At 42.7% G+C, this 15,574-nt stretch overlaps 1 protein-coding gene across 1 annotated transcript in view; it reads right to left on the bottom strand.

Annotated features, from left to right (window-relative positions):
• LOC111144342 (glucoside xylosyltransferase 2) overlaps positions 1 to 9,518 on the bottom strand; it is a 90,853-nt gene extending 81,335 nt beyond the window's left edge. Inside the window, 2 exon segments of the mRNA XM_022498598.1 lie at positions 9,245 to 9,329; positions 9,332 to 9,518. Coding sequence (XP_022354306.1) covers positions 9,245 to 9,329; positions 9,332 to 9,518 — 272 coding nt within the window.
• Between the last annotated feature and the right edge of the window lie 6,056 nt (positions 9,519 to 15,574).

The following is a 15,574-nucleotide window of genomic DNA, read 5'->3' as shown; positions in this document are numbered from 1 at the left end:
AGAGAACTCAGAACGGTGAATCATTTGTTGAGTGACCCCCATGAGGTATCCCTGTGCTAGATGCTTTATGTACATTATTACTATTTTATCACCTCGGACCTCAGTTTCCTCCCCCATGAAAAGGGGTCACATTTTGGATTATGTGTTCTCCACTAACCCTTACATAAAGCTTAGATTCTAATTGTACAAATGATGAATTTCTCCTAGACTATTTCAGTTCATCATGTTGCTAAAAGACGTCGAGGGGAAGGATCATGGGCAAACATCAAAACATCACCTTCATATATACCAAAGTCACTCCCTGCTGGCCCAAATCACAGAGACCCAATAAAGGCATCAAGTCAAGAGATTCCTCTTTCCAGGGGCAATTTTCAGAATTTCAGAATCTGAAGTAAATCAAGTGCTGGGGAAGATTTGGAAAAGAACACAAAATGAATTCCATCTTCCACAAAAGTCTCTTCTTTTCTTTTCTTTTTTTTTTTAAGACTTTAAATGGTGGGGTGCCTGGGTGGCTCAGTGGGTTAAAGCCTCTGCCTTCGGCTCAGGTCATGATCTTAGGGTCCTGGGATCGAGTCCCACATCGGGCTCTCTGCTCAGCGGGGAGCCTGCTTCCTCCTCTTTCTCTCTGGCTGCCTCTCTGCCTGTTTGTGATCTCTGTCTGTCAAATAAATAATAAATAAAATCTTTAAAAAAAAAGAATAGGGAACCCCTTAAAAAAAAAGACTTTAAATGGTGATTTTATATATATATATACATATACATACATATATCTCATAAAATTGTTTTAAAAGATTTTTTACTTATTTACTTGACAGAGAGAGAGAGATCACAAGTAGACAAAAAGGCAGGCAGAGAGAGAGGGGAAAGCAGGCTCCCTACTGAGCAGAGAGCCCAATGTGGGGCTCGATTCCAGGACCCTGGGATCATGACCTGAGCCGAAGGCAGAGGCTTTACCCACTGAGCCACCCAGATGCCCCTATCTCATACAATTTTATCTTTTATTTTCTCACTGTGAGATAACAAGAAGAGAAGTATTTCCAAGGAAAACAAATCTGTTTTCAAATTTTCTTCCAAAGAATCTCACCTGTGAGTTGGTCAGGGGATTTGTGTCAATATGGCTATGATTTACTGAACTTAGTGACGATGTTAAAAGCAGGTACCACATACCCAAATCAGTCAGAACTCCTTGGTGGTAAGTGAAAAAAACTCAGTTCATGGATTCTAGGAGAGGGATGAAGCAGCACAGCCAGAAAAGGGCAGACGCTGGCCTTGAGTACAACGTCAGGACTAGCCTCCCTCATCTCACCCCCGACCCTTCCCACCCCTGCCAGTTGCTTTGTGTTGCTTCTCACTTGGATTCATATACTTTCAATGCAAACCAGCTTCCTCCATATGCAGGAAACATGGCAGTCAATCCTGAATTTCATACCTGAATCTTAGCCACTTTGCCCTTAGACTGTTTCTGATCCAATTTTTAAATCCCTATGAAATGGTCTAATTTGGCCCAAAAAGTTATCTTGAATCACTGGCACCTGGGACAAGGTTAAGGGTACATAAGGGCTGTTCCAGGGTGTGGTAGATGCGCCTTTCCTAAGGGTCCTCTCGCGACCTTTCCCCTTTCTCTCCATTCACACCAGTGAGATTCTGATTTAAAGAACTATCTGGTTTGGGTAAGATGATTTTGGAGAAAAATATCAGACATCCCAACTCCAATTCATGTAACTGGAGAGCCCAAGACAGGGCAGGCATCAGGATGTTCTGATTCTTGGGTTCAGTAACCAAGGATCCAAATTCTCCTACTTTCTCTATTCTACTGCTCAGAGTGATGGCCTCATCTTAAAACTGGTCCTCTAAGAATCACGGTAGTAACTGGGACTTTTATTTCCTTGTCCATATCTAGCATATGGAGTCTTTTGCCCCAAAATAAAAATATGTCCTTCCCTTCTGGCTGGTTCAGCAATGTGGGTCGGGTAACACCCGTGGACCAATTACTGTTGCCAGAGAGATGAGTGTATTGAATGTTTTAGTTCTGCATGCGCACAGCTGACACCATGAAAGGGGTGGGATGACCATGCCTGGCTTACACCATCTTCTGGAAGTTCGGTCCACCCACAAACTGCAGCGGGGTGGGAGGAATAGAGGGTAGGAGTCAATCACAACATCTACCACATCGCCTTCCCCCACGTGGTGTGAGCAGTCACGGTCTCATCTCTAACTAGGGCTTGGGCCTTGCTTGGTTTGAGTCAATTAGTCAATCCTACCCTACCCCTTGGCTCCTTCCCAATTCCTCCCCCATGCTACAGGCATTTAAACCAATGAAAGCCAAAGAGATGGGAGAAAACTGGGGTTTGGGAAGACAAAAACATTCTCTCTCCCCAGTAAGTAAGGGAAGGAATCTAGAATAGTCCATATGGTAATGCTTAGCTTAACATAGATAGACATGGTTACATACGGAAATATTTATATATATAAACATGTAAGTTAATATAAACACATATATGTTTTGTTCTGTCAGCTGTGTCTAAAAGAAATGATATCCCAGTAGCAAAAAGCACGTCTCGTACCCAAATCTTGGCTTCTAATACCATTCTCCAGTGAGAGGAATCAGGGCTCTTTAAAGAAATGGCTGATTCAAAAAATGAATCAGAAAATATACAAGGTGAGCCTGGAGCATCCTGTAGGGCAAGAAGGTAAGGAAGTGCTCGAAAAACTAGAAATGAAAACAAAAAAAACAAAAACACATTGATCGGAGTACGTAAAAAATAAAAGCCAACTCTAAGAGCTCCTAATGGCCAATAAAGAAACAATTCCAGCAACATGATAGTTGTATAGGATTATAACTCAAAGTATAAAATAAATATCTCTCTGTAGGTCCATAGTGATATAATGACTGAATACATTAATAAATAGAGGAGAAGAATCAAATTGTCCCATGCAGGACAATCAATTTTGAATAATTTGTATAGATACTCCACCGCAAAGGAGGGAGAGCATCACTGCTCACTCCTCAGGTGTGGGCTGGGCAGTGACTTCCTTCTAAAGTTTATAGTATGGAGACACCTGGGTGGCACAGTTGGTTATGCGACTAACTCTTAGGTTTCCGCTCAGGGGTGATTTCAGGGTTGTGAGATTGAGCCCTGCGTCAGGTTCTGCTCTCAGTCAGGGAGAGAAAGAGAGTCTGCTTGAGACTCTCTCTCTCTCTCCACCCTGCCTCCGGCTCGCTCCTCTCCAAAATAAGTAAATAAACCTTTAAAAAAATAATAAGGTATATAGCATGGAAGGGTGGGGGAGGGGAGAGCAGTTGCCAGTAAAAAAACCCGAACAAACATTACCTCTTACAGGTGACCAAAGCAGTCACGTCAGTAGCATATAGATTCCATATGATATGATGAAAATGGCACTTCACCTCACTGGCTTTCCTCCCAATAACTCATAACTCAGTACTATCATGAATGAAGTATGAGACACATTCCAGGGGTAGGGCATCCTATAAAATATCTGACCAGTGCTCTTCAAAACTCCCAAGATCATCAGAAACAAGGAAAGTTTGAGAAACTGCCACAGCCAAGAAGAGACTAAGGAGATGTGGCATTTAAATATCACATGCGGGGCGCCTGGGTGGCTCAGTCAGTTAAGCATCTGCCTTTGTCTCAGGTCATGATCACAGGGTCCCGGAATCAAGCCCCGTGTTGGGCTCCCTGCTCAGTGGAAAGCCTGCTTCTCCCTCTGCCCTTCACCCCGTTCCTGCTCTCTCTCTCTCAAATAAATAAAATCTTAAAAAAAAAAAAAAAAAAAGGAAATAAATATCACGTGCTATCCTGGCCAGGATCCTGGAATAGAAAAGGGAGATTCTGTAAAAACTAAGGAAATATAAATAAACTAAAAATTAGTAACTATACCAGTTCATTAACTATAACAAATGTATCAAGCTAACAAGATTTAAATAATGGAGGAAACTGGGTGCTGGGTATAGGGAAACTCTGTACTACTTTCTCACTTTTTCTAAAATCCCAAATTATTCTAAAAAGTAACATTTATTATAAAGAAAAAGATGCCTTCTCTATTAAGGATGTTACAATTAAAGATCCTCAGCATTCTTCTCATTGTTCTTCACTATGAGATTATTTTGAACATTATTAAATAGTATGTAACTTAATCATATAAGTAAAATTTTCACCTAGGGCTAGCACACGGTGGGTGCTGTGTTCATTCATTAGGTGATTTGACAAATATGCATCAAGTACCTACTATGAGATCATCTCTGTTCTAGGTGCACAGTGATGAATAAGACTTGAAATATACACAGGAGGAGAGAAGCAAATAAAATACAATGTTCATATAATAATAATTTTTTAAAATGCACTAACCAGGGTAAGGGAGTAGAGTGTGATGGGGAGGGTCCTTTTTTCTAGAGCAGCTGGGAGGACCCTTCTGAGAAGAAAACCTAAAAGCATAATCCTCAAAGAAGGAAGGGAACTAGCCACGCAGGGCTATGAGCAAAGAACATTCTAGCACAGGGAATAAAGTAAAAAGTGCTGAGGAGGGAATGAATTCAGCACACTTAAAGGCTAGTGTAGCTGAAGCACAGTGGTAGCAGACAAGGTCGGAGACCTAAATGGGTTGTGATCAGACAAGGCTTGAAGGCCGGACTAAGAAACTGAATTTTCTTACTGTGACAGGATGTTGGTCATTGGAGGCTTTCACCAGCAAAGACCTGGTGTGGTCTAAGTAGTTTACAGCACTCCAGCAGCTGTATAGGAAATGGACTGTAGAGGGCGCTAGAGTGGAGGCATGCAAACCAGATCTAGGGCTACTGTAGGGAGTCCACGTTTAAAAGGTGGTGTTTAGAAGACAGTGGTAAGCATGGAAATGGGGATACATACATACACATACACCTTTTTTTTTTTTTTAAGATTTACTTATTTATTTTAGAGAAAGAGGGAGAGAGACTCTCAAGCAGATTCCTTGCTGAGCAGGGAGCCTTAGGTGACGCTTGATCTGAAGACCCTGAGATTATGACCTGAGCTGAAACCAAGAGTTGGACGCTTAACCGACTGTGCCTCCCAGGTACCTAGGGATATATGTTGACAAAAAACCAATATGACTTGCTGATCAATAAAAGATGGAATCATGGACCAATGAACAAAAATGAATGTGAACAGAAACAAGAATCAGAGTACATAATATCAGAGGTGGTACCTAAGTTCTGGAGAGCTTTAATATGCTCTGGGGCTACCAGCTAATTATAGGATCGCTGCAGGGTTGGCATTTTGCTATATAACACCATCCCTCTTAAGGGAGACCTTTACTCAGGCTTGAACTGAATAAAGCTGAGCAGACTTATCTCAGATACCAAAGGGAACTTCAGGAAATGGTGTCTCTTGATGAGCGAGTAAACACGCTTCCTCTCACTGGAACAGCTGGGGAGGCTGCCAAGTGTAAACGTGTTTCTCTATTGTCTCCTCAACCCCACCTCTCCCAAATTCTGGGAGGGCAACAACTCCTTTCACCACTGTACAGTGAGTGTCTGGTCCAGAATATATGTGCAATAAACATCTGTTGAATGACTGTGGAATAAAATGGCAGAGGACCTCCACAGAGCTCAGAGGTATCCTAAGTCTCCCTTAGAAACCATATTTTAAGAGAAAACAGCAATACCCAGGCCAATGCAAAAAGAAAAAGAATAAAGTTCAGGAGAGGGTTGAGATTGAGTAATCAGTAGGAGTTCTAGGATAGAGCCAATAAATGAGAAACTGATTTTGCAAGAGACAGCACAAAGGGCTAAGCAATACTCATTGTTGGGATTTTACAGCTAAACTGGATGATCTCATCACATACAGGATCATCAAATGTCAGAGCTGGAAAAGATCTTGGAAAACTTTTGGATTGATTCGCTCAGTTTACAGATGAGGAAATTAAGGTGAAATGGCTTGGGATTAGAACCCAATTTTCTGGCCTCCGGATGCCAAATTCTTTTTTACATTGCACTGATTAGCAGTTATATTCAACTGTCTTTCCATACAGAGGCTCAAAGAGGAGTTTTCAGAAGCAACTTGGAGATACAGCCTATTTAAGTTTACTCTCCGGTAAAATCCTTTTTAGAATTCATTTCCATGAAAACCAAATCATCTCTTCCTGATAAACTTTTCCTCTAAACATTCAGTGAAAATAAGGCAGCCTATCATGATTCCCTTTTTGACATGGCTGCCAGGAAGCTTGGAGCTAAATTTAATACTTAACTCTCATAACAATAGTGGCTCAGTTTTTGACAAACAGTGCTTATTTCCTCCTCTCCTTTATGACTTCTCATGTTTTAGGATGATTTCAATGGCCTTATTATATATGTTTTTTACTAAAAGTCGTTTCATATTCTCTCTGGAAGTCAGCCAGGTGTAAATCACCAATAAACCAAATAAAGGAAGATTTCATTTCTCTTGTGCACTTGGACCGGCTACTTATATTGTGGTGTCCATTTCCAGATCCCACCCTTGACCTAAAAGCTCAGACCTTACCTCTGGGCTTTATATTTATAGAGAGGAGAGGCCACCGCAGGACAGATTGCATACAAATGACTAGTTATAAAATTGTAGGGTCTGTCTGCTAACTAGGCAAGTCCCTGGAAACTTCTCTAAAATGAAAACAAGATGTGGAAGGAGAGGGCTATGTTTCCTGCGCTGACGTGGCAGGACTTGACTTAACAGCAGTACCCCGGGGGAGGTAAGGCAGCCCGGGCCACGGATGGTCAGCAGGTGGTGGACTGTATCCCATCCAACTCCACGCTTGCTGCTGACTACTCCCCAGGCCGAGAAATGAGATCACGTAACCTTCATCTCTTCTGGATTCTAGCCACGTAACGAGATTAAAGCACCCGGTTTCTGAAAACACGAGGCTTTCTTTTCCCTCCCTAAAATGAAATGCCTCCTAAACCACAAAAATTTAACCCAAGCAGGGTTAGAAGAGCAATAAAGGAGTCCATGCAGAGATCTTCCCTCCCGTTCCCTCATTGTCTCGGTATCGTCTGCTGCCATTTCTGTCCAGGTAGTATAAAAACAAAAAACCAAACAAACAAAAACCAAAAAAACAACATCATTAAGTCTCAGGAAATGTCAACTTCTCCAGAGGACACTGGACTTTCATCTTTCTGCATCTAAGCTTCAGACTTCCTGTGGCTTTTTTGTTATTCGCTCTTTCCCAAGTTTTAAAAATTTTGTTCTATATTCCTATGGTGTTGGCCACGGCTTCATTGATAATATAAGAGATTTGTTCAAAAGAAAAATGGCTTCAGGAGGTACTGTTGCTCATGGAATAGTCCTTCCCTAAAACATCCATTTGGATTCTGCTCATGATCTCTTCCTAGTCAGAGCCAATTTGTTCAGATAGAGACAAGAAGATGCTGCCCTATGTTCCCAACACCTTGAAGAATGAGACCGTTGTAAAAATCTATGATGTTTCTTTAGAGAAATCTCAGGAAAACCACGAAAAGCAGGCAAGACTAGTTAGTGTTATGACATCAGCATAGCAGGTAAGAGTCAACCGGGCCCAGACCACTGAATCTTTACCCTTATCAACCACAGGTGACCTATGAACCTTGGACAAACGGCTAAACCTCAGGCATTACTTTCCTCAACCGTGAAATGGGAACAATAATAATTAGTGCTTACTTCATAGAACAGGCTCTCAAACGCTGGTGTGTGTTGGAAACAATGGGAGGGCTTGCTAGGACACAGATTACTGACCTCACCCTCCCATGGCTTCTAATTTCCTGGGGCCGGGGTGGGGCCCTAGAATCTGCATTTCTACCGAGGCCTCAGGTGACACTGTTGCCGCTAGCTCTTTCAAAGACTACACTTCAGGAACCCCCATCATAGGGCCATGATGCAGATGACATGGTTAACGTGTGTACAGTAAGTGTTAACAAGGACTACTTTTGTGGACTGCTGTCAGGAGGATGCCTGGTAAAAGGTTAGCTAAGTTAAATGATGTCAGTTGTCACTGTCTTAGGCGTTGTCCCTTCTACTTACAAACCCTAGGAAACTTGCAGTTCCACCTTAGGGCAACACATTGGAAGAAACCCCAGCTCCTAACAGAAATATCCTGAGTTTAAAGTATGTATACATTCACAAGAGCTTGTAAATGGTTCTAAATACTTAAAAGAGACTCTATAGATGATCATTGGGTTTCTTTCTCCCTCTCAAACTTGTCAGTACCCATCTGTACTTTTATGATGAGGCAGAGGAGAACCAAAAGCTGACACAGCTACTTCTTGAGGTTTTGTGTCTTTTCTCTTAGTTACAGTAAAAGCGCCAAAACAGATTTAGTCATTAGGGCCAAAAAGAATTCTTCAACTCATTTCAAGTAATGAAGGAGCCCAGCACAGCAGAGACAGCAAGGGCAGTTACAAACATCACCAGCTTCCAAAGGGCAGAGGAAACAGAACCGCGGCAAGAAAAGGGGATTGTTAAAAAGCTCTCCACAACAAAGGAAATGAACGCAAATACCTAACCTGGGGGCGGTCCAGCAACCCTAAGGACAAAGATAAAACGCTCTGATGAAAAGCTGTGGCGGGTTAAGCTCCGTGCAGAGAAAGAGAACATCAAACACCATGTCAAAGGTTAAGATGTTTCTGCCCTGTAAGACGCTTCGACCGTACTTGAGTCTGAAACAACGCGGAACAGGGAAACCGTCGCTCTCTCTTTCCCGTGCCACGCATCGCTTCTTCCAGGAAGAAAACTTTTTTTTTAATAAACCTAGGTCGAGTGCCCCTTCTGTTCTAAGCACAGTGCGATTCAAGGTTCCAGGAGAGGCGGCTAGTGTTTGGTAAACATCTAACTTTTCCAACTCAATCACATCTAAGTTTTTGGTAAAAATTCTCCTGTGAAACATGAGAATTAGATAAAGCATTCTTAAATCGTGATGGCTTCGGAAAAATTAAACAAAGGGCTCATGTTTGCAAGAATGCAAACACACGTCTTGCTCTGTTAAAAAAAAAAACAAAACCGTAATATATAAACCACCCTCCTTGGCACTTCTCTTTCAAAAATGTAAGTGATTATCAGCACTGCGCTGTCAACAGGACTCCACAAAGGTGGTTCTTCAGCTCTGGCGGGGCAAAATATACTACCGGGAGGCGCGCGGGAGAACCTGGAGTCTGTCCCTCCAGCCCAAAGCCTCCCCTGGACTTGACACGGGCGGAGGGAGCGAGACACGGGTCCCCAGCAGGGATTCTGGGGCTGCCACGACTCACCTCGCCAACTTCTCCAGGCTCGCGGCGCCCCGGCGGCCGGCTCGGGGGCGCGGACGCGGGGGCCGGCGCCGCCGAGCGCGCGGGCGGCCCCCGGGAGGGCGCCCGGGCCCGGGAGGCGCTCGGGGGCCGGCGCGGAGGGGCGCTGCGGGGCGGACGCGGGGCGCGCGGGGGGCGCGGGGGGCTCGGCGCGGCCGGCGCGCAGGGACAGCAGCGCGAGCAGCAGCGCTGCCAGCGCGAGCAGGAGCAGCGCCGCCGCCTTGCTGCGGAGCTTCATGGTGCGGCGCGGCGGCGGCGGCGGCCCCGGGGCGGCGGGGCCCCTCTGCGCATCGCGGCTCGCCGGGCGGCGGCGGGGCGAGCGCAATAACGCGGACGGCCACCTTCTCCGCCCGCCCGCCGGGGACTGGGGTCCGGGCAGTCGGCGGGCGGGCGGGCGACGGAGGAGGAGGAGGAGGAGAAGGAGGAGGGGGCGGGAGGGGAGGAGGCGCAAGCCCGGCTCGAGGAGGAGCAGCCCGCGCCTACCGTACTGTGTGGAGTAGCCGCCCGTCCGCCCACCCGCCAGCCGCCCGGAGCCTGGAGCGTAGGCTTTAGGGAGCTCAGCCTCAAATACTCTTCCTCATTCATGCATTCATCCTTCCACCCACCTGTTCATCCATCCATTCATTCCTTCCCATACCACTCCATTTTCTCGGTTACTTCTTCATTCAGTCACTCATTCACTTACCCTCCCTTTCCACCCCTCTCTTCATCACATTTTTCTATGCATTTTCCCCATGGTTTATTTTTATCCATCTTTCCACACACCCGTGCATCCATCTAGACATCCAAGCAGGCAAGAGCATCTCTGTTCTGTTTTCCCAATGCAGGCCCTGACACTTGGTGGATATCTGTTGGACAAAATCACGCCAGATCCATGTAGGCTAAAGAAGTTATAGAATAAATTTCAAAGTCTGGGTTTCAAATCTGACTCTGTCCCCCACTGGCTTAGTGATCCTGAGCAAGTTGCACAATTTGAGCCTTCATGTCCTTACATGCAAAATGGGAATGATGATACTGCTCTCCACAGAGGCATTTTTGTTGGCATTAAATTAAAAAATGCATTCAAAGAAACTAGCACAGTGCCTGGCTCACAATAGGTGTCCAATAAAAGCTCTGTGATAATCAGCACGATAAAATGCAGCATATCACAAATACATAAATGCAAATGTTTTTTTTTTTTTTCTTTCTGATGTGGATTTGACACAGAGTAACAACTTTATCACCCAGTGTAGGAATAGAGTCTTCTGAGACCCTATCAGCTACAATCACCAGATCAAGGTTCTGAATTTTCAAAGTATTCTTTCAGGGCATCTCTAGTCACAAATCTGAAGCATTAGGACACATGCTGTTATTATTCACTATGAACCGACAGCCAGCATTTTATTAACTTGCTTTTTGGCATGGCCACAGCACAAAGACCAGATATAACAATGTCTCTGAGTTTCTACCAGATTTCATGTTGACATATAAATCATCTAAAATTCAATTATATTCCAAATCATTCTTATATTAACATTACATTTTAATTATTTGGGAATCTATTGTATTTAAAATTCTAGAAATGAGAATGTTTAATATCCTGGAACCTCTTGCCAAGAAGGCACATAGAAACAGCAGGGTGCAAGGTCGAAGTGTGGGCTGAGATGTTGCAGTCGAGTGAGCACCAATAGTCAATTGGTTCTCAACAACAACAAGGTATCATCCCAGTAGGAGGCATCTGGAATTGTGAGAAGGATGTTTTGGGTTGTCACAGTGACTGGTGGGTTCTACTGACATGCACTAACACTCTTAAAATCCTCAGGATATTCTAGCATGACAAGAATTGTCCTGGGCCAAGTGCCAACACGGAGGTCCCATTGAGAAGCACTGAGCTATGGTAAGGCTCGGGGCTTAGGCTTTCAGGTTTAGAAATGGCCACCATTGTGTTGCTTTGTGGCCCAGTGAAATAGAAATTTCCAAACTCTCTCTGGCCACCTCTCCTCTTCCTCAAGGAGGATACATGCAACAAAGGTAAAATAAGGCAAAGTAACACTGAAGTAGTACCTGATGGTTTTAGCCTCAAACACCCAAATGGAACTTGGGACAGTTAGGCTTGACCAAACAGAGGACTTCATTTTCTTAAACTCCACTGACTTAGCTCCTTCCCCTGAGTCCAAACCCAAGTTTTGGATTTCACTGCTCTGATTGGTGGAAAAGTACAACTTCTGACATCATGGAAAAGGGGTTCCAGATACTATATCTATGCATCACCCAATTCCTCACTTGGGTGTTCAATACCCAAAATGCTTATTTATATGCTCCCTTCACCCCGGAAATAATTTTCTCGTCTTGGAGTTCTGGCTCTAGACACTCACTTGCTCAAGCCAGAAATTAGGTGGGAATCATCCTTGATGTCCCTATTTCCCTCACCTCCTGCATTAGTTAATCTGTTTTCTATTTTTTGTCTGTTGTGCACAACAAACAATTCCAAAATTCGGTGGCATAAGATAATGCACATACAATCTCATCATTTATGTGGGTCATGAATCCAGAACAGCTTAGCTGGGTCCTCTGCTTCCCAGGCTTTCATAGGGCTCCCATGAATTGTTGGTTCAGTGCAGTGATCTCACCTGAAGACTCAACTGGGGAAGGATGCACTTGCAAGCTCACTTACATGGCTGCTGGAAGAATGCAGTTTCTTTCAGGTCACCTTGCTGCCTGTTGGTCAGAGGATACCCCCAGTTCCTTGCCAGGTGGCCCTCTCTATCAGCACAAGACTATAAGAAGAGTCAGAGAGGACACAGCAATACGAAAATCAGTCTTATACAACCTAATTTCAGAAGTGATGTTCTGTCAGTTTATCTTGTTCTTCTTCTTAGAAGCAAGTCATTACATCTTATTCACATTCAAGAGGAGAGGATTATATAAGGGCTGGAATACCAGGAGGCCAGGATTACCGGCAGCCATTTTAGAAGGCTGTCTTTTTCATCTCCTATATCCAGAGAATTAGCAAATTCTGTCAAAGCTGCTTCCCAAAAATGATTGGCATCTGTCCAGTTCTCTCCTTCTGAATTGCCAGTCATGATTGCTTGACAAGGCCAAACCTTGCTAAATTCTTAATAGCCTCATTCCTATTGTATTCCCTATAACTTGTGCCAACCTCACCACCCACCACCCACCCCCATTATATGATGTGACTGTTCTACGGCTTACATGCAATAGTAATTACCTTCTAATTAATCTCCTTATTTCTTCCCAGGCCTTCTTCCAATTTTTAAGGCGGGATAACTTAAAACAAAACAAAACAAAACATAAATTGAATCTTATTTCTCCCCTGCTTAAAACTCTTCAGTGAGTCATCATGGTTTTTGTTAGTGTGGTTGTTGTGGTGGTGGTGGTGGTGGTGGTTGTTTAGGAGACTCCACACCCAGCATGGAGCACAATGTGGGGCCCGAGCTCAAGACCTGAGCTGAAGTCAAAAGTTGGAGGCTTAACTGACTGAGCCACCCAAGTGCCCCTCTTTCATGGTTCTTTAAGTAAGTCTGAACCCCTTACCATAGCATCTAACTCTAGGATGATGTGACCGCAGGTCTGACTGCATCCACTCTGGGGCTTGCTCCAGCCCTACTGGCTTTCCATCAGGGCCTCTACCATTGCTGGGTCTTACTTGCTTCTGTGTCTTTGCATTTGTGTTTCCTTTTGCTGATTCTAGGCTCTGGAGATACTTCAAGATTTTAGAGAACAAATTTACCAATCTAGAATTTTGTAACCCCATAAATTGTCTTTCAAAGGTGAAGGGGAGGGGGCACCTGGGTGGCTAAGTCATTAAGTGTCTGCCTTTGGCTCAGGTCATGATCCTAGGGTCCTGGGATTGAACCCCATGTAGGGCTCCCTGCTCAGTGGGAAGCCTCCTTCTCCCTCTCCCACTTCCTCTGTTGTGTTCCCTCTCTTGCTATCTCTCTCTTTCTCTGTCAAATAAACACAATCTTTTTTTAAAAAAGATTTTATTTATTTATTTGACAGAGAGAGACAGCAAGAGAGGGAACACAAGCAGGGGGAGTGGGAGAGGGAGAAGCAGGCTTCCTGCTGACCAGTTTTCCTGACACAGGGCTCTATCCCAGGACTCCACGATCATGACTGAGCCGAAGGCAGACACTTAACGACGGAGCAGCCCAGGTGCCCCAATAAATAAAATCATTAAAAAAAAAGAAAAGAAAAGAAATAGACCTTCTCAGAAAAACAAAAATTGGGAGAATTTGTTGCCAGTAGATCTGCCCTGCAAGAAATGTTAAAAGAATTTCTTCAGGGAGAAAGAAAATGATACAAGTAAGAAAAAAAATCAGATCTACATAAAGAAAGGAGGAGTATCAGAGAAGGTATAAGGTAAAATAAAAACTTCACTTCTCTTATTCTTAACTGACCTAAAAAAACAGTTGTGTGTTTAAAATAATAGCAATAGGGGCCCCTGGGGTGCTCAGTTATTAAATGTCTGCCTTCTGCTCAGGTCATGATCCTAGGGTCCTGGGATGGAGGCCTACACTGGGCTCCCTGCTCAGTGGGAAGCCTGCTTCTCCCTCTCCCACTCCCCCTGCTTGTGTTCCCTCTCTCACTGTGTCTCTCCCTGTCAAATAGATAAATAAATAAATAAATAAATAAAATCTTTAAAAATAAATAAATAAAGTAATAGTAATAATGTATCAGATGCTTAGAGCTATGTATAAATGAAATAAATGACAGCCATAATACAAGGAATGGGAGGAGGACATTAGGAATAGTTTATTATTATAAAGTACTTGCACTACCTATGAAGCAGTATAGGGTTATTTAACAGTGGACTTGGATTAGTGGTAAATGTGTAGGGCAAATCGTAGGGCAAGCACTAAAAATATTTTTAAAAAGGAGTATAATTCGTATGCTAAGAAAAGAGGGACAACTGAATTATGTAATATGCTTAACTAGAATCACAAAAAGCAAAAGAGTAGAAGAGAAAAAACTGGAACAAAGAAAAAGGCAACAAATCAAGATCAGTAATGGAATAAATTTTAATCCAACTATATCAATAACTGCTCTATCAATTGTTTAAATACACCAAATAAGAGATTTTCAGTGTGAATCTAAAAACAAGACCCATCTATATGTCATATGTAAGAAACCCACTTTAAGTATAAAGACATATACAGATTAAAAGTAAAAGAATGGGAAAGCAAAGGGGGTGGAGAAAGTTATACCATGCTAACGTTAATCAAAAGAAAGCTGTGGTAGCTACTTTAATTTCCAAAGGAGCAGACTTCAGAAGAAGAAAATTATCAGGGGTAAAGTAAGGAATTACATATTGATAAAGAGGTCAATTTTCCAAGAAGACATAACAATCCTTAAAGTGTATGCATCTAACAAAAGAATGTCAAAATACATGAGGCAAAAACTTACAGCACTGCCACAAGAAATAAGTGAATTAATTGTTATAGTTGGAGACTTTATTGGCAGTCTATCAGAAATGGAGAGCTTCATCAAGCAAAGATATCATTAAAAACATAGCACTTTTGATCTACCAAATATAAATGACATCCACAGACTACTTCATCCAACAAAAACAGAACAAATGTTCTTCTCAAACTCACATGGAACATTCACCCAGATAGATCACAGTCTGAGCTATAAAACACACCTCCACAAGATTAAAAGAATCTAAATTATTCAATGCATGTTCTCAGAGCACAACTAAAAATCAATAATAAAATATAGGTGAAAGACTCTAAAATACTTAGAAATTAAACAATACACTTTTACAAAGCACTTGGGTGAAAGAAGAAACCACAAGAAAATGTCAAAAACATTTGAACTAAATGAAAGTAGAAATTCAACTTATCAAAATTTGTGGGATTCAGGGAAAGCAATGCTTAGAGACAAATTTATGCCATTTAGTGCATATATTAGAAAAGAGATAGGCTTAAAACCTATCAATTAACTTATAAAATAGAAAACATTAGGCCCAGATAGGTTCATGGGTGAACGCTAACAAACATGAAGGAATAAATTACACCAGTTGTCTATAAATTCTTTCAGAAAACAGAAACAGGAGGAATGTTTCCTTACTCTATGAGGTTAGCATTACCCTAATACCAGACTCAGACAAAGACATACAAGAGAACAACAGTCTAATATCTCTCATGAACATAGACACATATATATAAAAATCCTCAAAAAATTAGCAAATCAAATCCAACAATGTATAGGAAAATTCATACATTGTGAAAAGTGAGATTTATTCTAGGTGTGCATGGCTGGTTCAACATTCAAAAATCAACCAATGTAATC

Source organism: Enhydra lutris, unplaced genomic scaffold, assembly GCF_002288905.1.
Source record: "Enhydra lutris kenyoni isolate GAN:26980312 unplaced genomic scaffold, ASM228890v2 scaffoldscaffold10, whole genome shotgun sequence".
In the NCBI taxonomy this organism is placed as follows: Eukaryota; Metazoa; Chordata; class Mammalia; order Carnivora; family Mustelidae; genus Enhydra; species Enhydra lutris.
This window is presented reverse-complemented; position numbering and strand designations above follow the sequence as displayed.